General features: G+C 39.4%; 1 protein-coding gene across 1 annotated transcript in view; it reads right to left on the bottom strand.

Annotated features, from left to right (window-relative positions):
- Positions 1-26,869, bottom strand: part of GABRR3 (gamma-aminobutyric acid type A receptor subunit rho3) — a 54,878-nt gene that overhangs the window by 2,321 nt on the left and 25,688 nt on the right. Inside the window, exons 5-8 of the mRNA XM_045385353.3 lie at positions 25,937-26,019; positions 24,732-24,872; positions 18,586-18,738; positions 3,943-4,139 (exon numbers count right to left, since the gene is read on the bottom strand). Of these exons, the coding sequence (XP_045241288.2) occupies positions 3,943-4,139; positions 18,586-18,738; positions 24,732-24,872; positions 25,937-26,019 (574 nt within the window). The remainder of the gene's footprint in view (positions 1-3,942; positions 4,140-18,585; positions 18,739-24,731; positions 24,873-25,936; positions 26,020-26,869) is intronic.

Here is a 26,869-nt window from a genome sequence, read left to right as displayed (position 1 = left end):
GGTAGTGGTGGATGGTGGTGGTCGGTGGTGAGTGGTGGTAGTGGTGGTGAATGGGGGTGGTGGTGGTAGGTGGTGGTGGGGGTGGTAGATGGTAGTGGTCATGGTTGGTGGTGTTAGTAGGTGGTAGATGGTGGTGAGATGGTAGTGGTCATGGTGGTGGTGGTGGGTGGTGAGGGGTGGTGATGGTGGTGGATGGTGTTGGGATGGTATTGGTGGATGCTGGGTGATGGTGGTAGATGATGGTGTTGGATAATGGTGGTGGGTGATAGTAGGATGTAATGGTGGTTGATATGATGGGTGGTGGTTGGTGATGTTAGTGGATAGTGGTGGTATTGGTGGATGGTGGTGGTGGATGGTGGTGAACAGTGGTTGATGATGGTGTTGGGTGGTGGGGATGGTGGTGGTGGATATGGGGGATGGTGTGGTGGCCGGTGGTAAGTGGTGGTTGGTAATAAGTTGTGGTCAGTGGGTGAGTAGGTGGTGTGTGGTGGTGTTGGATGGTGGTTGGGGTAGACGGTGGTAGTAGGTGGTAAGTGATGGGTGGTGAGCAGTGGTGGTGGTGGGTGGTGGGTGGTGGTGTTGGTGGATGGTGGTAGAGGGTGGATGGTGCTGGGTGGTGGATGATGGTGGTGGGTGGTGGATGGTAGTGGTAATGGTGGTAGGGGAGTGATGAAAACAAGTTTTGCCTGATTTGTTTTCATAGAGAGGAACTCCATTGCAAGGCCTAACACTCCAGCCCTTTCTCATCGTCCCTCGGTCACTCTACTGTAGTGGTCTGGGAAAAGACACTGGCATGTTTGGCTCAGTCCCTTTAGAGTCCTCCATTTGGTGTCTGCATTGGTGTCCAGGTCTCTTCTCTGAAATGAAGTGAAAAGATACTGTCCTTCCAGGGATAGGCCTGAACATTGTTTTGCCAGTGACCAAGACAGTGAGTACATTTAAGCTAGTGATGAACTATTAGTGAGCCCTCCTGCTCACAGATCTAAGCAACATTCTCCAAACTGCTTGACATTGTTATATCCATATATCTGGCTCCCACAACTGGCTCCCTAATACTGGCTTCCAAATCCATATGTATAGAGAGGTGTCATCTATTAGCCCCCAAACCCACAGACATTTCTTCTACCCAGCCCCTCTCATTGCATTCTATTTCTTCCAAGGGATCTCATCTCACTGGATTTGCTCCCACTCTTCCTAGTAATACTCTTATTCCGTCAGGGCAGGTGTTCTGGGCACCACTCACAATAAGAACTTCCATTTGTATAGCACGTTATTTGCAAAGGTTTTAGGCCCTTTTATTATATCACTTGATCATCACAACAGCCCTGTGAAGTAAATGGGGAAGAAATGACACCATTGTGTAAGCACAGAAGGGGTTTAGGAAACTTAACCTGGAACACAAAGCTGGGATGTGGTGGATTTGGTTTGCCATCAAGACTTCCTCTTCTTTTTTTTTCTTTTTTGAGACAGCGTCTTCCTCTGTCACCCAGGCTGGAGTGCAGTGGTACAATCACAGCTCACTGCAACCTCGGCCTCCCAGGTTCAAACAATTCTCCTGCCTGAGCCTCCTGAGTAGCTGGGATTATAGGTGCCCACCACACGCCCGGCTAAGTTTTGTATTTTTAGTAGACATGGGGTTTCATATGTTGGCCAGGCTGGTCTGGAATTCCTGACCTTAAGAAATCCACCTGCCTCGGCCTCCCAAAGTGCTGGCGTGAGCCACTGCACCTGGCCTGCCATCTCTTCTTCTGACTTCAATCATTTCTTCGTTTTGTCCCACTAAGACATGAATGGCAAATAGGACATTCCTTTGAGATAACTGCATTTATTTGAGATAATTGAGGATGCTCAGAATGGTGGTTTCCAGGTCCTGAGGGTTGGGGAATATGGGAAGTTGCTCTCTGATGGGTATAGAGTTTCAGTTATGTGAGACGAAAGAGCTCTGGAGATTGGTTGCACCACAATGTGAATATACTTAACACTACTGAACTGCACACTTAAAAAATCAATTCAGATTGTAAAATCTAAGTTATAGTAATTTTACAATTAAAAATTGAAAAATAATTTTTAAAATGGAGGATGCTTATTACCTGGAAAGAAGTTCTGCATAGTGGTACACAAAAAGATGGTGTATAATATCAACAAGTATAAAACAATCAGGCAGTGTGAACACATGTTGTGTGGCAGGTGGGGGCAGGGAGTTGTAGATATTTTTGAGTCAAAGGACTAGATGGAGGTGAGCCAAAAGTACTTCAGTGCCTATTTCTTGTGTTAGCCACTCCCCGTATAAAAACAAAATAAAACACGAAGAAAATTCTTTCCCTCCTTACACATTTTTCCTGTCACCTTTCACTTCACAGACTATCCAAATCATTGCTATCCAGTATGGGTAACAGACCAATAGCATCAGCATCACCTAGAGCTTATTAGCAATTCAGAGTCTCAGGTCCCACCCCAGACCTCCTGAATTAGAGTTTAACAAGGACACAGGTGATGCCTACGCACCACTGCCACATACTGCTCTAACAGCTCCTGGTTTCCTTACGCCTGCATAGCACTTACTGCGGGTATGTATGTGACAGGCAAACATAGTCACATGCTGCTAGCAAAGAAATGAAAGCATCTGCAAGAAAACAAAATCAGCTATTTTTAGAGCTTTGACTCAAAGGATGTAAAATCAAAGGATGAAGTGAGCATTCCATATCTGAATTGCAACTGCAGTTCTGTTGGCTGAGAATCTGTTGGCAAATCACTTCATTTCACTAGAATTCTGCTTCTTCATTTATAAAATAGAGATGATAATCTCTGCGAGATCTATACCGGGGGTTGACATGAAAGTTCGGTGTGAGAAGAGGATATAAAAACACTCTGAAAGTATGAGATGCTCTCAGAAGTAGAAAAAATAAATAATGTTTGGGTGTGTATAAAAGCTCATGTAAAAAAAACCTTAAACCAATGTGAATAGATTTCATTGAAGTTATGGGTACACGTGTATAGCTATTCTCTATATAGGATGTGTATGCATACATATATACTATATGCACATATATATGTGTGTGTATGTGTGTTTATTCTCTTAAGTGTAGACTAGAAACGAATGACTCTTATCAGTTAAGTTTCTGAAGTACAATATCTTATGTAAGTTCTTGTAAAAAGTAGGAAACTGGTGCCCAAATCCTCTGTGAAATGAAGCAGGTAGAGAGCAATCTATCTGCATTTATTAAACAATGTCACAAAAAACATGGATAACATTGAGAGCCCAGAAGGCACCTCATTTCTAGGATACTGTCGGGGGAAGAACCTCCCTTTATGCTCTACCACTCTCCCGAGTGACAAGAAGAGAAAAGTAAATGCTGGCTCTCGGTGGAGAGAAACATATCATTTACTGGTTGAGAGTGCACACACAGCCTTTGAAGTCAAGGAGACCCAGAAGCAAAGCCCGATTCCTCTTCAGCTGTGTGACCTTGGCCAACTTACCACCCAGCTGCATTTATTTCACCTCTGTGAAATGAGGGCAATAAAATACTGACCTTACTATGAGAGTTAACTGACACAATATGTTAGATGGTTTGTATGATGCCAATATATAATAAACCCCCATTATGTGTTAGCTATTATTATTATCATGATCATCCACTTGAAAGAATGTGGTTTGTATGTCAACCCCTTTTATTCAAAGGGTACAGTTGGGGGAAAGGAGCATATTGAAAGAAATTCTGCACACACAAAACCTCCTGGTGAAGGTGAGTGAGGATGAGAAAACAGCCAGCACAGAGCAGAGAGTAAGGTTCAATGTTAAATTGTCACCATACTGTCAACTTGCCTCTTGACAAGCATATGGACTTAACACAAAGGCTTACAACACCGTCAAGAGAGCGCAACAGATAAGGATAGTCTTTTCCACATTCCCCAAGGGATCTGATAGTCAAAGCAAGGCTGTACCTTCCCTGTCTTCTTGAATTGTTTCCGCTCTTCCACTGTGGTGAGGTAGTTCACAGCTGCGTACTCAATGACTGACAGGAACACGAAGAAGGAGCTGACCCACAGGTACACATCCACAGCCTTGAGGTAGGACACCTGGGGCATGGAGGCGCTCACGGCAGTGATGATCGTGGACATGGTCAGCACTGTGGTGATTCCTGCCATTGGAGAATAGTGGCAAGCTCAGTGATATAGACATTCATTTCCAGGATCTGGTGCTGAATCACACCAGGGGATGGATTTCTAGAACAATATCAACCTGGTGATCCAAGAGGACGGAAGGTGTGTGCATGTTGACCAAGTACATATCTTGAGCCTAAACAAACACTCTTATTGGATTTTTCTTTCTGTCTCTTTTTCTTGCCCTCACCCTATTGTCCAGAAGGTTTGCTTTACTCCATTTAAGCCTTCACAGAAATCAGAGTCTGACATTTCTGTTTTCCACCCTCAGAGGGGCCTCTTCTAAGCAGGCCAAAAAGGTAAACATGTATTCAATTAAAAAAAAATTCTAAAATCATTTCCTCTAACCTTTCCCATTCTTTCACAATTTTTACTGTTCATAACCTGTCTTTATGTCTACCTTTAATATTTCATGCTTCCCTTTCCTTCTATTCCCTTTTCACTTTCTGCTACTTTCCCTCTTCCCTTTCCTTTTTTCCCCTATTCCTTTTACTTCTTTGTTCTCTGGCATGATCATCAGAGGTAAGAAGATCAAGGTTCTGGGGAAAATGGAAAAAGAGGTGACTCTGAGATTTCCTTAATAAAATGCTGGCCATGGGGAGGGCCATTCAATATCTACACTAATTTCTCAGAGGGATATTGCGAGAGTACCGCCTGGAGAGAAAGCATACTATTGTAAATATTTGAAATGTACACTGGCCGGCATGGTTTTATTTCTTAATTTCCCACCAGGGAGGTGCAAATGGAATCCTTAATGATTTTTGTAAGTTGTGAGGACATTGTAATGTCAACAGACAGAGTCCCAAACAGCAGGAAGAGCACTGTGATTTACTCCTAAATGTACAGCCACAGCATGTGGACTGCTTTCACCAACACCTTTCTATCTTTTCGGTAATAATTCTGTTAGGCTCTCATCTGAGACAGTCCCATATCAAACACAATGACAATTCTATAGAGCCATTCTATTTCAAATACGGTTTTTAGTTTGTATGATCAAGATCAACACAACTTGGCAATTTGACAGTACCATGGGAGGACTTGGAATCTCACCTTCACACTAATTTGAACTCCAGAATAAGAAACCTAAATGCTATTGTAGCTCTTAACATTGAACACAGGCCACTGTCTCATCAAGTCCCAGGTTTCCCCCAACAATGGTATTATCAACAATCTGCATATCAGAGGGTTCTGTCTGTATTCTCCAGCTCTGAAACATACTGGCTACATAAACATGAAGCAAAGAATGAACATGAAGCATGGAATTTTATTAAGCATGGAATATTTATTAACATTACAGATATAGCTGAAGCCAAGATTATTAAATAAAACCTACTTATTTTATCAAATATTTGCCTACCACACATCTAGGTAAATAATTAGCCACACATAGCAGAAACGAAACAGGAGCCGAGAGTGCCTAAGGGATTACCCCATATTTTGTCAGAGCAGAATGCAAATTCTGTTCAGAGTGCAGAATTATGCCAAGAGGCACAAAGAAGGCACTGTGCCTTTACTGTGCCATACTGACATTTTCAGTATGCCAATGTCTTACTCTCTTCAACATTTCACTGGTAGGAAGTGAAGGAATCATGAACTAATATTCCCACTTAGGTGCTAACCTCATTAGTTCAAACTTTTTGTTTGTTTGTTTGTTTGTTTTGTTTTTTGAGATGGAGTTTTGCTCTTGTCCCCCAGGCTGGCGAGCAGTGGCACGATCTCGGCTCACCACAACCTCTGTCTCCTGCGTTCAAGTGATTCTCCTGCCTCAGCCTCCTGAGTAGCTGGGATTACAGGCATGCACCACCACCCTGGCTTATTTTGTATTTTTAGTAGAAAGGGGGTTTCTCCATGTTGATTAGGCTGGTCTCAAACTCAAACCTCAGGTGATCTGCCCGCTTTGGCCTCCCAAAGTGCTGGGATTACAGGCGTCAGCCACTGTGCCCAGCTAAAAAATTTTTAATGTCTTCTTTTATTGTTTTTTTAAGATACAAATGATAGAACTTATTATTTTTTCAATGTGCAGTAATATGGAGCTTAGTGGACAAAATAAGGATTTTGGACAAACACACAAATGTGTATGCCTGACTGGTCTCATCATGTACTTGAAATTGATAACTACTGGGCAAATAAAAAGGAATTGCACTATCTATATTTGCCAGAAAGCAATAAACTATTAATCATTTTCTTTAAAGGTTGCTTAATCCAACTAATTTACAATAGCCTTAGTTAGTTTAAAACCAGCATTCTAGATATTCCTTCTTTAAGATGAATAAAAAAAAAAAAAAGAATTAGAGTGGAGAGGAGGGATTGTTGGGTAGGAGGAGTGAATGATGAGCAAACTGAGATGTAAATTCCTAAAGCAATAGAACCTGAAGTCAGGAGTATTATAGCCACATTAAATACACTTATTATGTCTTGAGCCACCCCTCAAAAATACATTAATCTTGACAAATAGTATTCCTTCCAAACCCATTAAAGTTAACATCCCAATAAAGGAGTTTTGAATTATACGAAGCAACCATTTAGTCAAAGGAAGGTCATGTGTTTGGATTAGCAAATCATCTTCCCCGCTACTGATGTTGCTACGCATAGTTAGGAAAGTGTTATTAGAAAATATTTAGTCTGACCCTTTGACTCAGTTCCCCTGGGCTCTTGCAGCCTCACCCTATCAACTTTTAAAGACATGCATGGGGACTTAAGAAACCTTTAGTCTGGGGAGAATCATGAATCTGCCAGTTTCATCGGCTATTTTTAGCCATGCATGGTGGAGAGTTTTGTTGATGGGTATGAGAGCAGTAGAGCAGACAGGCATCACTTATGAAACCACTGAGTTTGTTCACCCCCTCACTAACTGTGTTGCAGGTAGTTGTTTTGAAGGGAGGGGGGTGTTTATATTCATCTTCAAGTGAGTAAAAATATTTTTCATATAGGCCTAGGCAGAAAGAAAATATTACATGATATGAAGGAAAGGAAGGGGGCTTGACATTCTAACATTTCTCTATGACCAGAAACTGACAGCCATTTTCTCATGAAGGTGGTGCAAGAGTACAGATAACTGTCATTAGAAATTCTCATAAGGGGGGGGAGCAAGATGGCCGAATAGGAAGAGCTCCAGTCTCCAACTCCCAGCGCGAGTGACACAGAAGACAGATGATTTCTGCATTTTCAACTGAGGTACTGGGTTCATCTCACTAGGGAGTGCCTGACAATCAGTGCTGGTCAGCTGCTGCAGCCCGACCAGCGAGAGCTGAAGCAGGGGGAGGCATCGCCTCGCCTGGGAAGCGCAAGGGGGAAGGGACTCCCTTTTCCTAGCCAGGGGAACTCAGACACACAACACCTGGAAAATCGGTAACTCCCACTGCAATACTGTGCTCTACCAAGGATCTTAGCAAACAGGCACACCAGGAGACTGCATCCCACACCTGCCCGGGAGGGTCCCACGCCCACAGAGCCTCCCTCATTGCTAGCACAGCAGTCTATGATCTCCCGGCAAGGCAGCAGTGAGGCTGGGGGAGGGGCGCCCGCCATTGCTGAGGCTTAAGTAGATAAACAAAGCGGCTGGGAAGCTCCAACTGGGTGGAGCTCACAGCAGCTCAAGGAGTCCTGCCTGTCTCTGTAGACTCCACCTCTGGGGACAGGGCACAGCTAAACAACAACAACAACAACAAAAAGCAGCTGAAACCTCTGCAAATGCAAACGACTCTGTCCGACAGCTTTGAAGAGAGCAGTGGATCTCCCAACACGGAGGTTGAGATCTGAGAAGGGACAGACTGCCTGCTCAAGTGGGTCCCTGACCCCTGAGTAGCCTAACTGGGAGACATCCCCCACTAGGGGCAGACCGACACCCCACACCTCACACGGTGGAGTACACCCCTGAAAGGAAGCTTCCAAAGCAAGAATCAGACAGGTATACTCGCTGTTCAGCAATATTCTATCTTCTGCAGCCTCTGCTGCTGATACCCAGGCAAACAGGGTCTGGAGTGGACCTTAAGCAATATCCAACAGACCTACAGCTGAGGGTCCTGACTGTTAGAAGGAAAACTAACAAACAGGAAGGACACCCACACCAAAACCCCATCAGTACGTCACCATCATCAAAGACCAGAGGCAGATAAAAACACAAAGATGGGGAAAAAGCAGGGCAGAAAAGCTGGAAATTCAAAAAATAAGAGCGCATCACCCCCTGCAAAGGAACGCAACTCATCGCCAGCAACGGATCAAAGCTGGACGGAGAATGACTTTGACGAGTTGAGAGAAGAAGGCTCCAGTCCATCAAACTCCTCAGAGCTAAAGGAGGAATTACGTACCCAGCGCAAAGAAACTAAAAATCTTGAAAAAAGAGTGGAAGAATTGATAACTAGAATAATTAATGCAGAGAAGGCCATAAACGAATAGACAGAGATGAAAACCATGACACGAGAAATACGAGACAAATGCACAAGCTTCAGTAACCAACTCAATCAACTGGAAGAAAGAGTATCAGCGATTGAGGATCAAATGAATGAAATGAAGCGAGAAGAGAAACCTAAAGAAAAAAGAGAAAGAAATGAACAAAGCCTGCAAGAAGTATGAGATTATGTAAAAAGACCAAATCTACGTCTGATTGGGGTGCCTGAATGTGAGGGGGAAAATGGAACCAAGTTGGAAAACACTCTTCAGGATATCATCCAGGAGAATTTCCCCAACCTAGTAGGGCAGGCCAACATTCAAATTCAGGAAATACAGACAACGCCACAAAGATACTCCTCGAGAAGAGCAACTCCAAGACACATAATTGCCAGATTTACCAAAGTTGAAATGAAGGAAAAAATCTTAAGGGCAGCCAGAGAGAAAGGTCGGGTTACCCACAAAGGGAAGCCCATCAGACTAACAGCAGATCTCTCGGCAGAAACTCTCCAAGCCAGAAGAGAGTGGGGGCCAATATTCAACATTCTTAAAGAAAAGAATTTTCAACCCAGAATTTCATATCCAGCCAAACCAAGTTTCATAAGTGAAGGAGAAATAAAATCCTTTACAGATAAGCAAATGCTTAGAGATTTTGTCACCACCAGGCCCGCCTTACAAGAGATACTGAAGGAAGCACTAAACATGGAAAGGAACAACCGGTACCAGCCATTGCAAAAACATGCCAAAATGTAAAGACCATCGAGGCTAGGAAGAAACTGCATCAACTAATGAGCAAAATAACCAGTTAATATCATAATGGCAGGACCAAGTTCACACATAACAATATTAACCTTAAATGTAAATGGACTAAATGCTCCAATTAAAAGACACAGACTGGCAAACTGGATAAAGAGTCAAGACCCATCAGTTTGCTGTATTCAGGAGACCCATCTCACATGCAGAGACATACATAGATTCAAAATAAAGGGATGGAGGAAGATCTATCAAGCAAATGGAGAACAAAAAAAAGCAGGGGTTGCAATCCTAGTCTCTGATAAAACAGACTTTAAACCATCAAAGATCAAAAGAGACAAAGAAGGCCATTACATAATGGTAAAGGGATCAATTCAACAGGAAGAGCTAACTATCCTAAATATATATGCACCCAATACAGGAGCACCCAGATTCATAAAGCAAGTCCTTAGAGACTTACAAAGAGACTTAGACTCCCATACAATAATAATGGGAGACTTCAACACCCCACTGTCAACATTAGACAGATCAATGAGACAGAAAGTTAACAAGGATATCCAGGAACTGAACTCATCTCTGCAGCAAGCAGACCTAATAGACATCTGCAGAACTCTCCACCCCAAATCAACGGAATATACATACTTCTCAGCACCACATCACACTTATTCCAAAATTGACCACATAATTGGAAGTAAAGCACCCCTCAGCAAATGTAAAAGAACAGAAATTATAACAAACTGTCTCTCAGACCACAGTGCAATCAAACTAGAACTCAGGACTAAGAAACTCAATCAAAACTGCTCAACTACATGGAAACTGAATAACCTGCTCCTGAATGACTACTGGGTACATAATGAAATGAAGGCAGAAATAAAGATGTTCTTTGAAACCAATGAGAACAAAGATACAACATACCAGAATCTCTGGGACACATTTAAAGCAGTGTGTAGAGGGAAATTTATAGCACTAAATGCCCACAAGAGAATGCTGGAAAGATCTAAAATTGACACTCTAACATCACAAGCAAAAGAACTAGAGAAGCAAGAGCAAACGCATTCAAAAGCTAGCAGAAGGCAAGAAATAACTAAGATCAGAGCAGAACTGAAGGAGATAGAGACACAAAAAAACCCTCCAAAAAATCAATGAATCCAGGAGTTGGTTTTTTGAAAAGATCAACAAAATTGATAGACTGCTAGCAAGACTAATAAAGAAGAAAGGAGAGAAGAACCAAATAGACACAATAAAAAATGATAAAGGGGATATCACCACTGACCCCACAGAAATACAAACTACCATCAGAGAATACTATAAACACCTCTACGCAAATAAACTAGAAAATCTAGAAGAAATGGATAATTTCCTGGACACTTACACTCTCCCAAGACTAAACCAGGAAGAAGCTGAATTCCTGAATAGACCAATAGCAGGCTCTGAAATTGAGGCAATAATTAATAGCCTACCAACGAAAAAAAGTCCAGGACCAGATGGATTCACAGCTGAATTCTACCAGAGGTACAAGGAGGAGCTGGTACCATTCCTTCTGAAATTATTCCAATCAATAGAAAAAGAGGGAATCCTCCCTAACTCATTTTATGAGGCCAACATCATCCTGATACCAAAGCCTGGCAGAGACACAATAAAAAAAGATAATTTTAGACCAATAACCCTGATGAACATTGATGCAAAAATCCTCAATAAACTACTGGCAAACCGGATCCAGCAGCACATCAAAAAGCTTATCCACCATGATCAGTGGGCTTCATCCCTGGGATGCAAGGCTGGTTCAATATATGCAAATCAATAAACGTAATCCAGCATATAAACAGAACCAAAGACAAAAACCACATGATTATCTCAATAGATGCAGAAAAGGCCTTTGACAAAATTCAACAGCCCTTCATGCTAAAAACGCTCAATAAATTCGGTATTGATGGAACGTACCTCAAAATCATAAGAGCTATTTATGACATACCCACAGCCAATATCATACTGAATGGGCAAAAACTGGAAAAATTCCCTTTGAAAACTGGCACAAGACAGGGATGCCCTCTCTCACCACTCCTATTCAACATAATGTTGGAAGTTCTGGCTAGGGCAATCAGGCAAGAGAAAGAAATAAAGGGTATTCGGTTAGGAAAAGAAGAAGTCAAATTGTCCCTGTTTGCAGATGACAATGTTGTATATTTAGAAAACCCCATTGTCTCAGCCCAAAATCTCCTTAAGCTGATAAGCAACTTCAGCAAAGTCTCAGGATACAAAATTAATGTGCAAAAATCACAAGCATTCTTATACACCAGTAACAGACAAACAGAGAGCCAAATCATGAATGAACTTCCATTCACAATTGCTTCAAAGAGAATGAAATACCTAGGAATCCAAGTTACTAGGGATGTAAAGGACCTCTTCAAGGAGAACTACAAACCACTGCTCAGTGAAATAAAAGAGGACACAAACAAATGGAAGAACATACCATGCTCATGGATAGGAAGAATCAATATAGTGGAAATGGCCATACTGCCCAAGGTAATTTATAGATTCAATGCCATCCCCATCAAGCTACCAATGACTTTCTTCACAGAATTGGAAAAAACTACTTTAAAGTTCATATGGAACCAAAAAAGAGCCCGCATTGCCAAGACAATCCTAAGTCAAAAGAACAAAGCTGGAGGCATCATGCTACCTGACTTCAAAGTATACTACAATGCTACAGTAACCAAAACAGCATGGTACTGGTACCAAAACAGAGATATAGACCAATGGAACAGAACAGAGTCCTCAGAAATAATACCACACATCTACAGCCATCTGATCTTTGACAAACCTCAGAAAAACAAGAAATGGGGAAAGGATTCCCTGTTTAATAAATGGTGCTGGGAAAATTGGCTAGCCATAAGTAGAAAGCTGAAACTGGATCCTTTCCTTATTCCTTATACAAAAATTAATTCAAGATGGATTAGAGACTTAAATGTTAGACCTAATACCATGAAAACACGAGAAGAAAACCTAGGTAATACCATTCAGGACATAGGCATGGGCAAGGACTTCATGTCTAAAACACCAAAAGCAACGGCAACAAAAGCCAAAATTGACAAATGGGATCTAATTAAACTAAAGAGCTTCTGCACAGCAAAAGAAACTACCATCAGAGTGAATAGGCAACCTACAGAATGGGAGAAAATTTTTGCAATCTACTCATCTGACAAAGGGCTAATATCCTGAACCTACAAAGAACTCAAACAAATTTACAAGAAAAAAACAAACAACCCCATCAAAAAGTGGGCAAAGGATATGAACAGACAGTTCTCAAAAGAAGACATTCATACAGCCAACAGACACATGAAAAAATGCTCATCATCACTGGCCATCAGAGAAATGCAAATCAAAACCACAATGAGATACCATCTCACAACAGTTAGAATGGCAATCATTAAAAAAATCAGGAAACAACAGGTGCTGGAGAGGATGTGGAGAAATAGGAACACTTTTACACTGTTGTTGGGATTGTAAACTAGTTCAACCATTATGGAAAACAGTATGGCGATTCCTCAAGGATCTAGAACTAGAAGTACCATATGACCCAGCCATCGCATTACTGGGTATATACCCAAAGGATTATAAATCATGCTGCTATAAAGACACATCCACACGTATGTTTATTGCGGCACTATTCACAATAGCAAAGACTTGGAATCAACCCAAATGTCCATCAGTGACAGACTGGATTAAGAAAATGTGGCACATATACACCATGGAATACTATGCAGCCAGAAAAAAGGATGAGTTTGTGTCCTTTGTAGGGACATGGATGCAGCTGGAAACCATCATTCTCAGCAAACTATCGCAAGAACAGAAAACCAAACACCGCATGTTCTCACTCATAGGTGGGAACTGAACAATGAGATCACCTGGACTCGGGAAGGGGAACATCATACACTGGGGCCTATCATGGTGGGGGGCGGAGGGATTGCACTGGGAGTTATACCTGATGTAAATGACGAGTTGATGGGTGCTGACGAGTTGATGGGTGCAGCACGCTAACATGACACAAGTATACATATGTAACAATCCTGCATGTTATCCACATGTACCCTAGAACTTAAAGTATAATTAAAAAAAAAAAGAAATTATCATAATCTCTGTGATGGTTAAACGAACTGCTCTTATCCAGTTGCCTAAGTATTCACTTTTCCAAGCATATGGCATATCCTCTGTTAGGAGGCATTTTTTCTCTGAGAGTGACTACAGGCCTGAAAACTTTGGTTGTCTTCCTCTGTCATATCTGTTTTCCAGTAAAGGAGCCCGTTACTTAATGCATTCTATAGAGAATGGCATACCTCATGTAGAGGGATCAAGCAAGAATGATGGAGGCAAAGAAAGAAAGAGGGAAGTGGAAATGAGAGGAGAAAGTAAAATATTTAAACATCCTTGAACAACCTTATAATTGCCTCACACTCTCTCCACACATAATTGAATGGAGAGACATAATCGTATTTTTGACCTATCACACATTCCAAGTTATGTTAGCTATTATCTCTTACGAGAATTGCCTAATCACAGTGGATACTTCTATGCTACGCACCCTCTGTTGTTCTTTACATGAAACATGGCAAATGTGGCAGGGCCTTCACCAGCAAATGAATCACCCTTTATCGTTTCCAGTTAGTAACTAAAAATATGGTGGTCTAAACACTGGCAACTTAACAACTACATACTGAACATGAACTATGTGCAGGAGGACGCTGTGCTACTCACTGAAGGAACAACAACAACAACAAAATGGTAATAGTGATCCTAGTCCTTAAGGAGCTCACATTCTAATAGAGGCCAAAAGATAAGCCACTCCTGTTCCACAGCAAAACATAAAATAGAGGAAGTAAGCTACTTAGAAGATACAGAAAGTGCCATGTGTTCAAAGATGACAGAGAGCATGTGTGCTTGGAGTCATCACTAAAGGCTTTTGGCCATGTCGAGATGGCAGGATTTTGACAGAGAAAGACAGGTGGGGAGGAGGAGCCAATCATAATGCCAAAGGACACAATTCCAGATTCCATAATCCCAAAAGTTGAAACCCCAAAAGATCAAAATCTCTAAAGTCTAAAATACTAAAAATCACAATCTTGAAAGATGAAAATCCTGAAAATATTGTTCTAAAAACAATTTTGAAAAATTTAAAAGCTATTTATTTATATTTTAAAAAGGTTATTTAAGAAACATAAAAAAAGACATAACACTTCATAAGCCACTTTACACAGTAAAATAGGCAATAATAACGCACGTATTTCTGTGAGCATAAACATTCAGGTATACTAACAACAGTTGCACAGGCAGAACAGTTATGAGCAGATGAACCGTATTGATAAAGAAATAGGTCAAAAGGGAAACATATAAATGCATATCACTATGGTAGGTCATTGTGGGCACCCAGCTTTATAACTGTGGTCATCTGAAACACCGTGATGAACAACCTAAGTCTTCTGAGGATCGATCAAAAACCATGGTGGTCACCACCACATATGCAGTCACCCAAAGAGCTGAGATCTCATGAAATTTTATCTTTCACAAATGCAGATGTACAAAAAGGACATGTCTCATTTATTGAGAAAGTTTCAACATTTTTACACACATGCACAATACTCACATGCAAAGTTAATCTGATAAAGCACTTTCATGGAGCTAAATTTGCAAAAATGCATAATACAAATTAGAACTCTCTAACAGTCTAACTTCTTTATATCTCTACTACTAGAAATGATGCAAAGATGAAATACATAGTGTAGAAAATTATAATAGAATTCTGACAATTTAAAATAGTAAAAAAAAAAAAAAAAAAAAACTTAAGAAAAACAGACCAAAAACTAAAAAGAAAATTTCATGTATGAAACAGTGTATTACAGTGATAGGTTATAGGCAATTGCATGAAGATAGTGCATAGTAACTGGCCTAACATGATGTAATTATCCTGTGATTGTGATTTTTGAGATTTTAGACTTGAGGGATTTAGACTTTAGGGATTTTGATCTTTCAGGATTTCAACATTCAGGATTATGGCATTTGGTATTGTGTTTTTTGAGATTATGATCCAAACCAGTATAATGAATTATGTAAACATTTAGAAGATGTGTATAACTCAGTGAACCAATATTTTCCCAATGACCAATGCATCAGTGAAAAATCTATTCAAAATGTAAGACAGACCAATGGATTGCAATCTAACACAGTAGAAAATATTTGTTGACATGGTTTCAGATAGCACATTGCAATTAAACTTTAAGGAACTATCACTTGCTGAGTTTTGGTGTAATGTGAAGGGAGGCTATCCACAATTATGTGGAAAGACTATTAAAATACCACTCTCTTTTCAAACTATGTATCTGATGAGGTCAGATTTCTTTCTATATTTCAACCAAAACCTATTGCGATAGACTGAATGAAGAAATAGAGATAAGAATCCAGTGCCCTCAATAAAGGTAGACATTAAATATTTGCAAAAATGTTTAAAAATGACACTCTTCTCACTAAATGTTTTTGTTTTAGAAAAAATAATTATGCTTCATACACTGTTACCATGTTAACTTGTAACGAGTTGATTATTCCTAGTTTTAAGTGAATTAATACATGTTTTCAAATTATATTTTAACATCTAATATGGCTAATAATGATAGACATGACCCACAGCAACAAAAGCTCTCTAGGGTCCTCGTTAATTTTTAAGATTGTAATTGGCTCCTAAGGCTATAGTTTGAGAATCACTGCCAAAGATTAAGAAGGCAATTGAGGTTTCAGATATGAAAGGCTCAACAAACTGGGAGGCCCCCAACAGAATGAGGAAAGTGAAGAGAATAAGCGGCTTCCCTGCTAACTCTTCAAAGTAAGTTGTTATTAAGACACCAACAGTATAATGTGAATTAGTTTGAAGGTTCTTTTTTTCCATGATGTAAGGGTTTGTCACAAAAAGCTGAACGGACTTGGGTAATGCATGGGAGACCACCTAGAAAAGGAAAAGATAAGATTTAAAAGTGAGGCTGTTTATGCTCCATACTTTCACCTTCTTTCCTTACTATCATCCAGCTACAGGGCTGTTGGCACATCCTTCATCCCTGAAGTCTGGGTTCCCAAGGAAAGACTCGGTTCTAAACAGGATGAATGTTTGTAGTACCTGAAGGTGAAATCCAGCATACAACTGAAAATAACCAAATGGAACATGCTTACATAGGGATAAAAGTTGGAATAAAAAAATTTGTTCCATTTGATAAGAGTCAAAAGTGAGCAGATCCTTGAGAGGGAGTTATTCATACTTAAGGAGTGGAAGAAAAAGCAGGAAAGAGAAATGGAAAGAAAAGTTTTCGGGAGGAGAAAAAACTCGACTGGTGGAGAGTATTGAAAACTAATGCATTGTGTGTGTGGTTGGTTTTAGCCAACGCTATGGGTCAGGCATCAAGCTAGGCAGTTGACATGATTAAATTAATTAATTCTCCCATTTAATTCTCGCAGTGACCTTTAGGAGGTAGTATGAATAATTTCATTTTGCAGATGAGGAAGATGAGGCTGGAACTGTTGACCACTAAAGTTGGTCGTAGATTTGGAGAGGATGCCTAATAATGTCAAATGCCATGGAGAAGGTGAAGGAAGGAGGCAGAAGAGAAAAGGTAAGTGGGACAGATGAATAGGTATTCATAGGGACCTTCCAGAGAATTGGGCAGCACAGCATTTGCAAAGAGCTAGGGAAGCGGAGGGCAAAGTGTCTTTGAAAAAAAAACTGAGGGTGGTAGGAAGCAAAAGCCTGAGAGGGTAATAGTTTTATAGGAATAGTACTGTTCTCTTATTAAAATAATTTTTTTAAAAAGTGGGAGAGTTACACTTCTGATTTGCATGAATTTTACGTACATCTGCATAGCAATTTTCTAACCCTAAGGGATCAGATGTGGTTGCAAGAAGCAGAGACTTTCAAGGGTGTCTTAAAAGTGTTTTAGTGTTCTCAATTCACTCCACCCTTCCATGGAAGTAGCTCTTATTGCTGTCATTTTCACAGTATAAGAGCAGAGCAGTCAAGTTCAGAAATCTGATTGAAAATCATGTTCATAAACCTTTATAGACTGAGTTCTTTTCTCATTGTGTCTCGAGGGCTGGAAACGTGCCCTTAGTCTTGTATTTGGGTCTATGCTGCCACACTGCAGCACTGAGGTTAGGGCACATGCTCTGATGTGAAGAAACAGTTCAAATAATTTAATTACTTATTCAGATGGTATTTTTTCCTTGAAGATATTCCAGTCTCAAATACTTGTAGATTGAATCTTTTAATAGGGAAAGGAGGTGAGCAAATTGTTAATATTAATAATTTATGTCTTTCAAATGATCTTTTGAAGTATGCATATAATTTGTGAACATTAACTTACAAACCACCCTTTCTGGAATGAATTGTGTGATAATTACAATAATTGTAACAATTATTATAATAGTAACAATCTTCTCTCTAGATAGAGCACTACAAATGAAAGAACAAAATCAGATAAAAATGAGGGGGCTCTGTCCTGACCAGCAAAAAAGGCAAGTGGGATTATCTCTTGGGTTCTCATTAAGTAACATGTCATCTAACTGCTTAGCTTGGCATCTTCCACTTTCTAAGATCTCAATAATTGCTAAGTGGGTCTGAAATGGTTCCCATAAATCAGTGTGTGTGACAGAGGCATATAGCATGTTAGATGGTGTAGATAATCACCCCTGTGTAGTGACTTAATGAGGCTGGCAACGTCTCTCCACCTAAAATCTCTTGCCAACTAATATGCCACTGTACCTGAAATTCCACTGTGGTTGATTCTGATTTGGGACTTTTAGTTACATCCTAATTTCTAATCAGTATTCATATTTTCAAATTCAAGCATCCCCTCCACATTCTTGTTAACCCACCATGGTAATTTATTATTAATACACTAACAGTATAGTGTGAATTAGTTTGAAGGTTTTCCTTTCTGTGATGTAAGGGTTTGTCATGAAAAGTTAAATGTACTTGTATAATGCATGGGGAGGTTTCCTTAAAAAAGAAAAGAGATAAGCTTTAAAAGTGAAGCTGTTTATGCTTCATAGTTTCACCTCCTTTCTTTACTGTCACCCAACTGCAGGTCAGTCAGCAAAGACTTCATCCCTAAAATCTGGGTTCCCAAGGAAAGAACTCAATGACAATTTGCCCTTGAGGATGTCAAGACCAAAACTGCAAAATACTAATTTTACTGAGGTAAAATACTAACTTTCTCCCATGTTAGTATTTTATAAAGATGGGGAAAGATTTACCCAGGGAAACTCTTGCAGGAACAGCTCTTCGGTCAATCCAAAATGAAACCCATGAAAGCATCACCATCAGTATGGCTGGGAAATAGGTTTGCAGCACAAAGAAGAAAATATGCCTCCTTAGCACAAAGTTGATGAAAAGCCTATTGTACCAACCTATGGAAAAAAGCCAAAGTTTTCATTAGAGCAAGCTTCCCCTTAGAAACACTGCACTTAGTGAAATGACCTGCTTCTTTAGACTCCAAGCCCTTGGGGACGTGGAATTTGACATACTCGTCTCCATTTAGTTGGGCCTGGCACTCTGTCAATGTTTGTTCAACCAGCTGAACTGCAGTCTGCTTAATTATTTGACTCAAAGATCGCCTTTAACTTCCAAACCCGCAGTTTAGGGATGAATAGCAGTTATATTTTGTGGGATGGCCTCTAAAGATCTTTCTCCACAATATAATGTGCTGTGGTGCTTCTGCAAGAGGGAAAGTCTTCAATACATGACTAATAATGGCATAAAAGAGCCAGCAAACCATTTATTAGCTATAACAAATGAAAAGAAACATTTATCTGAATGAAAAGATTCACAGTAGGTACTAGGTCATTGGATTTTGACCTGGGAGGGAGACAGCTGGGGATTCAAAGGGGAAAGAAAACGACATCCATAAGCTAGTTTTATAATTTTAAAGTCTCATGAATACCATAATTTGTGTATGGCAAATCTGCAAAAAACTAACCAACTGATGTTTCTTTGCTTCTTATTGAAATTATATAAACTCATGTTGGTAATATTGATTAATTGTGCTAATTAAAAGCACCATTTGTGGTCACATCCACACGCACATTTTGTTCAGGTTTACCTCTCCCATTGACTACAAGGAAGTTTAAAGCCAAATTTTCAGACATCTACCAGACTTCTCTGAGCACCATTCTTTAATGACCACGTACCAGGATATATAATACCTTATCCTTATTTTTCTTTTTTTCTCATACCTTCTATTGTATATTACCTTGCTTTATTTCACAATAACTATGCGCCAAACTTGTTAAATCTTTACTAAAATAAGGCAATAAATGAGGAAACAAGAAAATACATCTTTTATGAATAAGTAGCAAGATTATGATTATTTTTTCCGTGATAAATTCTGTTTATTTTCAGACAACACTATTCAAAATACAGGGACTATAGGTCAAAAGTTATAAAATAAAAATCATAGGTATTGCAGAGTTGGAAAACCCTTCTGCTAGTCTCAGTGGTAATTTCTTAGAAACCCAAGATGGCAAACCTATTAGATGGATCACTTAAGTACTTAGGCATTTGGCCTGCGAAATACACCCGGCCAACCCACACTGAACTGGCAGACTCCACTCTTAGAATCCTATTCTCAATTCAATGTTCATTATCTTTTTCTTCCTCACCTAGTTCTAAGCTTCTAACAGTCAGTTGATACATGTTCAGGAATATCAAACAATTTCATTACCAGGAGTAATAAAAGATACATCGCATAGTACATTATAAAGTTAAAATATAAATTATTTTTTAAGTTTCTCATTGTTTTGTATCACATATATCACAGCCCCAATTTATTACTGTATACCACCGAGAGTTTCAGTGATGGCTGTAGAGTACAATAACAGCTATCTGAACTTACAACTTTATATAATTATTGTCAGGTGAAAAGAAATAAGGAAAACCTGTGAAAGAAATTCAAAAGAAAGACACTATTACTGTATATGGTTTTCTGTTCATTATTAACTTGAAATAAAAGTAGTTAACAGCATCCTTTCTTTATTCATACTTTTCTGGAGAACACCTTTTTTTTTTTTTTTTCCTTTTGGTGGGGTGGGGACAGGGTGGAGTAACCAGGAAGTAAAACTGCTGCTCTGCCTTGTGGTTTTAGACTAGGAGTGGTATTTTAGTTGAACCTGCAGGTCATGGGGAGTCCATTTCCCTCTCAGGAAAGGTGGTGCTGCCTTGGAATGTTGTGGAGACTTCATTTTGGGTAGTACAATAAAGAGGAGTCTGATTCTATTTTTGATGTTTGACTGAGAAAAGCTCTCAAGCCCAACTTCTCCTTCTGCCCTACATCTGAGCAAGTTAATAAAAAAGACTAGGTCTCCCTTTTTTGGCACCCGTGAAAAGTTCAAACCATGCATCCTGTCCTACGACAGGCAGCCTCACCCTAGCTGCACCCCCTAGCTACCATAAAAACACAAGCCAGTAGCCCCTTCCTGTTCTCTCAAGCCATTTTTCATTTCAGACCTGCTTGGGAACCTGCCCATCTCTCTCTAGAAAGCCTCATTATGTGAGTAATAAATCACTTCATACCCTTTTGTCATATGTATGGCATCATCAGTTTTGGCATCTGAACTAAATTTTCGATGGGGACGGGTACATCTGCCTCCATCAGTTTGCCATACAGGAGAAAGAAGAGGAGTTAATAAAAGAGAGAAAATGACTAGAGAGTTGGCACCCAAGGAAATGGAGGACTGGGCCAGTATTTGGGGAGTCAGTCCCAAGACAAGAATAAAGAAGGTTTTTATACCTAGAGATAGTCACCTTCACCTTGAAAGTAGGCCTTAATACTCTCTATGAAAAGGATCAAGATAATGTGAATGAAAACAGGATGATGATAACAGCTACTAACTAATATTTATTGAGCCTCTATTATATGGCAGACAACATTCTAAGGTACTTAACTACATGACATCCTGTAGCCTCACAACCCTGTGATGTAGAGAGTATTTTGAAACCCAATTAAAGATGAGAAAGTTAAGGGTTAGAGAGATTAAGCAACTTGTCCAAGGTCACGTTGCTAATAAATGATAGAGACAGGGTTTGAACTTAGGCAGTCTCTTTCCACTACTTACACATTTAGCCACTAGATTATGCTATGAAAGAAAATTATTCAATGCATCCCTTAGGGGCAGGAGTCATTTCTTTTTTCTTTGTAAATTTATAGTACATGATTTTGAGGATTTTGAGAAAGGGAGCAGGAGGCAGAAGCCCTCACCTGCTTGTTAATATTGCCAGGTCGTGGTGATTTTTGAACAGTGGCAATGGTAGTGGTGAAGGCCAACGGAAAAAAAAAAAAACCAACACCCTGTTGTTCGGCTATAAAATGGAAACTAAGGTCCTATAACTATATTTCTGGCTCTTGTAGCCAGAGTCAGATGTATAGTTTTTCCATAAAGTTGTTTTGGGAGTGGTGGTTGTGGCTCGTAGTTGTAAGGATAGAAGTGAAGAAAACAAATCAAAAGTTATTTTTGAGGAAGCTAAAATACTTAAACAGGAAACTAGTCTGAAAAAGACACTTGAGTTTGACTGTCAGAAGATTATGTTTAATGATTCGTGGATAATGTGAGGCAGAGCTATCACATGCTCATGAACTAAAGTAAGTTTCTAAGTGTAATCTTTCCGAAACCTAAGGGATGGTTAAATGAACCCAGATATGATTATTAATTTAATACTTGAATACAACTTCCAAAATGCTTCCCTTCTGCATTTTTCCTACCATCTCTGTCATTTAAAAAATGGGTATATTGTAACAAATTAAAAAATGCAAAGATTGAAAATCTCCCAGTTAGTACCTACTTCTCGGACGTATCTATTGTTAATTTCTTCACACACACACACACATAAACACACACACACACACACACGATATGTATACATATGTACATAAACACTCATAAATATGGAAATACATTCTTCAATAACAAATATGGGATTTTTAAAAATATATTCTTCTGTAACTTGCTTTTAAAAAATATTAATGTATTATGGATAACTCTCCATCTCATGTTACACAAAGCATGTACATTTGAACCTAATTCTATTTTTTTCATTTTTCTTAGGAACTGAAATGCTATTTCTTAAAAATGTAACTACATTTGAATGTCAAGGATGTGAAAGTTCATCTTAAAATGCAAGCATCTTTGGAAGCAGTAAGTTTTTTCATGCCAGTATTCTGCCCAGCTTTAGAGATTCTAAAACCATGATCAGAAAAAGACAAAAATCAACTAGTGTTGGAGCTGCCTGGTAGGGCTCAAAAAGTCTGACAAGCACCAATAAAATTATAGTAGAGCAAATGGAATGACTTAGTGGTAAAGTTAGAATTTTGAAGTGAAATTTAACTTCTTGTTAAGAGGATGGTTGGATATATGTTACTGGATAATTGTGCTTTAAAAGCTAAAGAAATGCCATTGTTATTATTGTATGTTTTGTATATGTTCTGTGCAGGAGACAATTCTTTTGCATTTCTATGCTTTATATATATCACATGATATTAGCATTAAACATTGCAAATATCTATTTACAATTTATCATATGCCAAAGTTATTTTATCATAGCAATAGTAAAATGAAAAAACATCCTATACATTATGCTTCACATATATCATGGTTCATTGCACACATTCTTTTATTTAAATATTAATTTAATTTAGGATTAAGAACATTAAGAATCCTGACAAATATATGCATATATTTATTCATATAGAGAAAGACAAAGTGAGAAAAGAAGGAGACGGAGGACAGAAAAATATATCAAAATAATAATATAGTTTATCTCTATGAGGTAGGATTACAAAGAGATTTTCCTTTAAATTTTTCTGAGGTCTCTTCAAATTATCTAACATTTATTCATTCATTCAATAATTAGCCTTTGAGCATCAACTATGAGCCAGGGATATATCAGTGATCAAAACAAATAAATATGTGTTACTTATATAACCAGAAAAGGCAATAAACGTGATTAAAATTGATAGTATCGTTTGCTGAATCCCAAGCAATGTAGACAAATAATGGAGTGAAATAGAGAATTTATTCTGGGTCTAAATAGCTAAATAGCTGTTGTTCCTAAAGAATCATTTAACTTCTCTGCAATGTAAACTTCTACTTCTCTCTTAAAGTTGCAGGTTTTTAGATAAAAACTTGATAACTATTCTCCAAGATCTAAGAACAGAGTGGAGAATCTTTGAGGAGAAAAGGCACCACCATCAAGGCAGAATAGATAAAAGCATTCTAGCCAGGACAGCTCTGAAACTCAGGGATAGCTGTTGGCATACTTTCTGGCTAGCCTGAGCATGGCTGCATTGAATCTGAAATGGCATTTTACATGGATTCGGCCTAAAATGACCCAGAATATTAATATCCAGCAGGGGAATGATAGTGGAGGGTGAGGAAGGTAGAGGGGAGCAGAAGGAGGCTGCTTCCAACTTTAGTCAACGGGGATCACATCTAACTTTAAAAGGTATCTTGGATAAAAGGTGTCAATTCAGAAATACATCTGTCATAGTAAAGAGTACTATATAGGCCCAATTTCAGATGGGTTTTCTGTTTGGGGCAATGATGCACTTTATGGATGGATTCATTCAACTGATTTTTATTGAGCATCTATCATGTGCCAAGCCCATTCCAGGTGCTGCAGAAGAAATGGTCAGCAAGATTCCCTGCCCTTTTCCTGGCAAGACACTCACACAACAAAGCAGTCAAATAAATGTATAGTTCAGGTGATGGTAAGTGCTGTGATGACAGAAATAGGGAACAGTGAGAAGGGAAGCCTGTTTTACACAGGGTTGCTTTGGTTAGGAAAGCACCGTTTGAGAAGCTATTTGAACAAAGTTCTGACTGAAGTGAGGGAGCTGGGCATGAGAATATGGGGGGAAAACATTCCAGGCAGAGGGAGAAGAATGCCAAGCAGAGGCCCTGCAGATGGAATGAGGTGGGCAAGCAGAAAGGCCAGTGTCGGGAGAGTAGCACGTGCTGAGGGGCAGAGGGAGTGGGTGAGTCCCACATTAGGCAGGAGACTGATCACGTTGAGAAACTTCAATTTTGTCGTAAATGTGATGGAAAGACACTGGAAAGTTTCGAACAGGAAAGAACTGTGAACTTTACGTTCCAAAGAGATTACTCTGTCTGCTGTATTGAGACCAGAGAAGTCAAGAATAGAAGCGAGGCATCTAGTTAGAGACGGCTGCATGAGTGGGAAAGAAATGATGTATGGAAAGGTAGAGGTTGCTCCCTGTAAAACGAGAGGAATGATGGTCCTGGCCAAAGGGGACACTTGCTTGGATTCCGGTCTTTTCACATGTTGTGGTGCTCTGCAAACAGTAGATATCCAATAAATGCTGATGAATCACCCATGTGAAATGCTGTACCTGTGCTGCTATAGAAAGCTAATCCACTAGATGCACTGAAGTCTTCAATGAAGAACTGAGAAAGGGACATATGCTCTTCAGTATTTAAGGACTTGTTTCCGTGTTTCCAGTATAGCATTAGGTCATCCTCATTGTAGGCATCTAAAACATGAAAAATACCAGTCTTGTAAGTGGAATAAGCTCTTGTAAGTTCGATGAGTTCCATAAGCATGTCTTATGTGACTCTGTATCCTTAGTGCCTAGTCCAATGACATGTACATATTAGGTGACACAAATATGTTTGCCAGTGAACTGATCACACACACACTTTTAGGAAGAGGAAAAATAATCTCTAAAAGTTAGACCCTGATGACTAGTATAATGTGGATCTTGTGCCCACACAATGAATTGAAACTCCCCAGATAGCTGCTCCCATATTTGTGTGCATTCTCTTAGAGCATTAAGCCAGGCCTCAGAGTGACATCGTAGCATCCCCTCACTGTCACAGGCCTGACTCCACGCCGTTAGTCCCCCTTTGTTTTTAGTTTCCTTGGATGAAATTCCAAAATGGGCTAATCTTACAAGAAATTTTCAAAAGTCAAACAGTGGTATGGAAAATTTCTAATGGCTTTGGGGCAGAGCATCTGTGGAGTAGACATCTACTGAGATTCCCAGCATTTCAGACACATTTTCAAAAATTGCAGTCAGCTTTTAAGATCTTCCATCAAAAATAGCTGATCGGTAAAAGTGATTGACAGCTCAGATGCCCTGGGATGGGGCTTTGATTAGGGGGTCTATGTCTACAGTTAGATTTTTCTAGGGAATCCAAGTCTACTTAATTGAGGATTGTGATTCATCTGGGAACGTGAATTCCAGGGCTTTCTAAATGTGGAAAGTTTGTGTCAGTCTATATAACAGCATTAGCAAGAATAGACCTTTTTAGGGAGCTGTTCCTTTACTGTGGAAACTGTAGGATATGCAATTATCAAAATGCTTTTCCCCTGAACCTTCTCCTTTAACAGACGAACTACCATCAACCTTCATTAAAAAAAAAAAAAAAAAAAAAACAGAAACAAACAAACAAACAAAAAACCCACAACTGTTTTGGTTTTGGATAAATATATCAATATTTTAAAATGCTTGTTAAGAGCATGCTTATTTACATGTGAGTATGTGACGGTGTGTTCAAATGATGTGTACTCACTCCACCAGGAAGTGAGACTTACAGCTTTCCAGTTCAAGAGAACAATTTTGAGTGTCAAGAGGAAACCTGCTGAAATCCATAAAGCACATGGCCGAAACCGTTATCCTATAAAAAGAATGAGAAAAAGAAAACTACAGATCATTTAACCACCTGGCCAAACGAGCACGCAACACTGAAGCTTTCTTACTATTTGCCGGTTCTGTGTGTCTTTCTAGAATAATGCAAAACAGGCAGTATTATCTTCTGTCCAAATAACATTCAAGGAAGCAAACTCAGGAGGGTGGATGATTTTCTTAAGACACAGAGTCAATGAGTGAATTCAGCTCTCATACCTGCTTCTGAGTTCACCATTTCCTGATCAGCCCCCTCCATATTTTCTGGCTCTGATGTCTCTAGAAAAACACTCTTCAAAGTGAGAAGACTTTTAAACAGATTTAAATATTTTTTGCTTTTTGGAAGATGCACACATAAATAGTCTGTAGTAACGAAGGGTTGGAATGGTGGCAATAAAAATCTATAGTTAAAGGTTTCCTTCACAAAGCAAGTTTACCTAAGGATATTCTCTTTCCAGTAGTGAGTGAAAAGCCTGGAGCATTCTTAGTTATAGATCCATGTGCACAATGCATAATTCAGGTAGTATTAAGCCAAAAGGCTTGCATACTGATGAGAATTGTTTTTTCAAATGTTATATCCTCCTAGATTTTCCTGGCTTCAGGCAGAGGCTGCTTTACTATGACCTTGCCTCAGAGTAGAAACTTTGGTACCCACAATAGCAGATCAGAGGTTCATAAAAGGCCCCTGAGCAGGTTTGCAAAAAACAAAGGCAACAGATGCTCCTACCTGTGGTGCCCTTGAGTTAATCAGAGGAGTAGGGACATTTTATCTTCTGTGGGTTAATTCTACTGTCAATAGTCATACAACAAAACATCGAGCCAAGGATTACTTTGTGCCACAA

This window comes from Macaca fascicularis, chromosome 2 (assembly GCF_037993035.2).
Source record: "Macaca fascicularis isolate 582-1 chromosome 2, T2T-MFA8v1.1".
Taxonomy (NCBI): domain Eukaryota; kingdom Metazoa; phylum Chordata; class Mammalia; order Primates; family Cercopithecidae; genus Macaca; species Macaca fascicularis.
The sequence above is the reverse complement of the archived record's forward strand: the minus strand, read 5'-3'. Positions and strand labels throughout refer to the sequence as shown.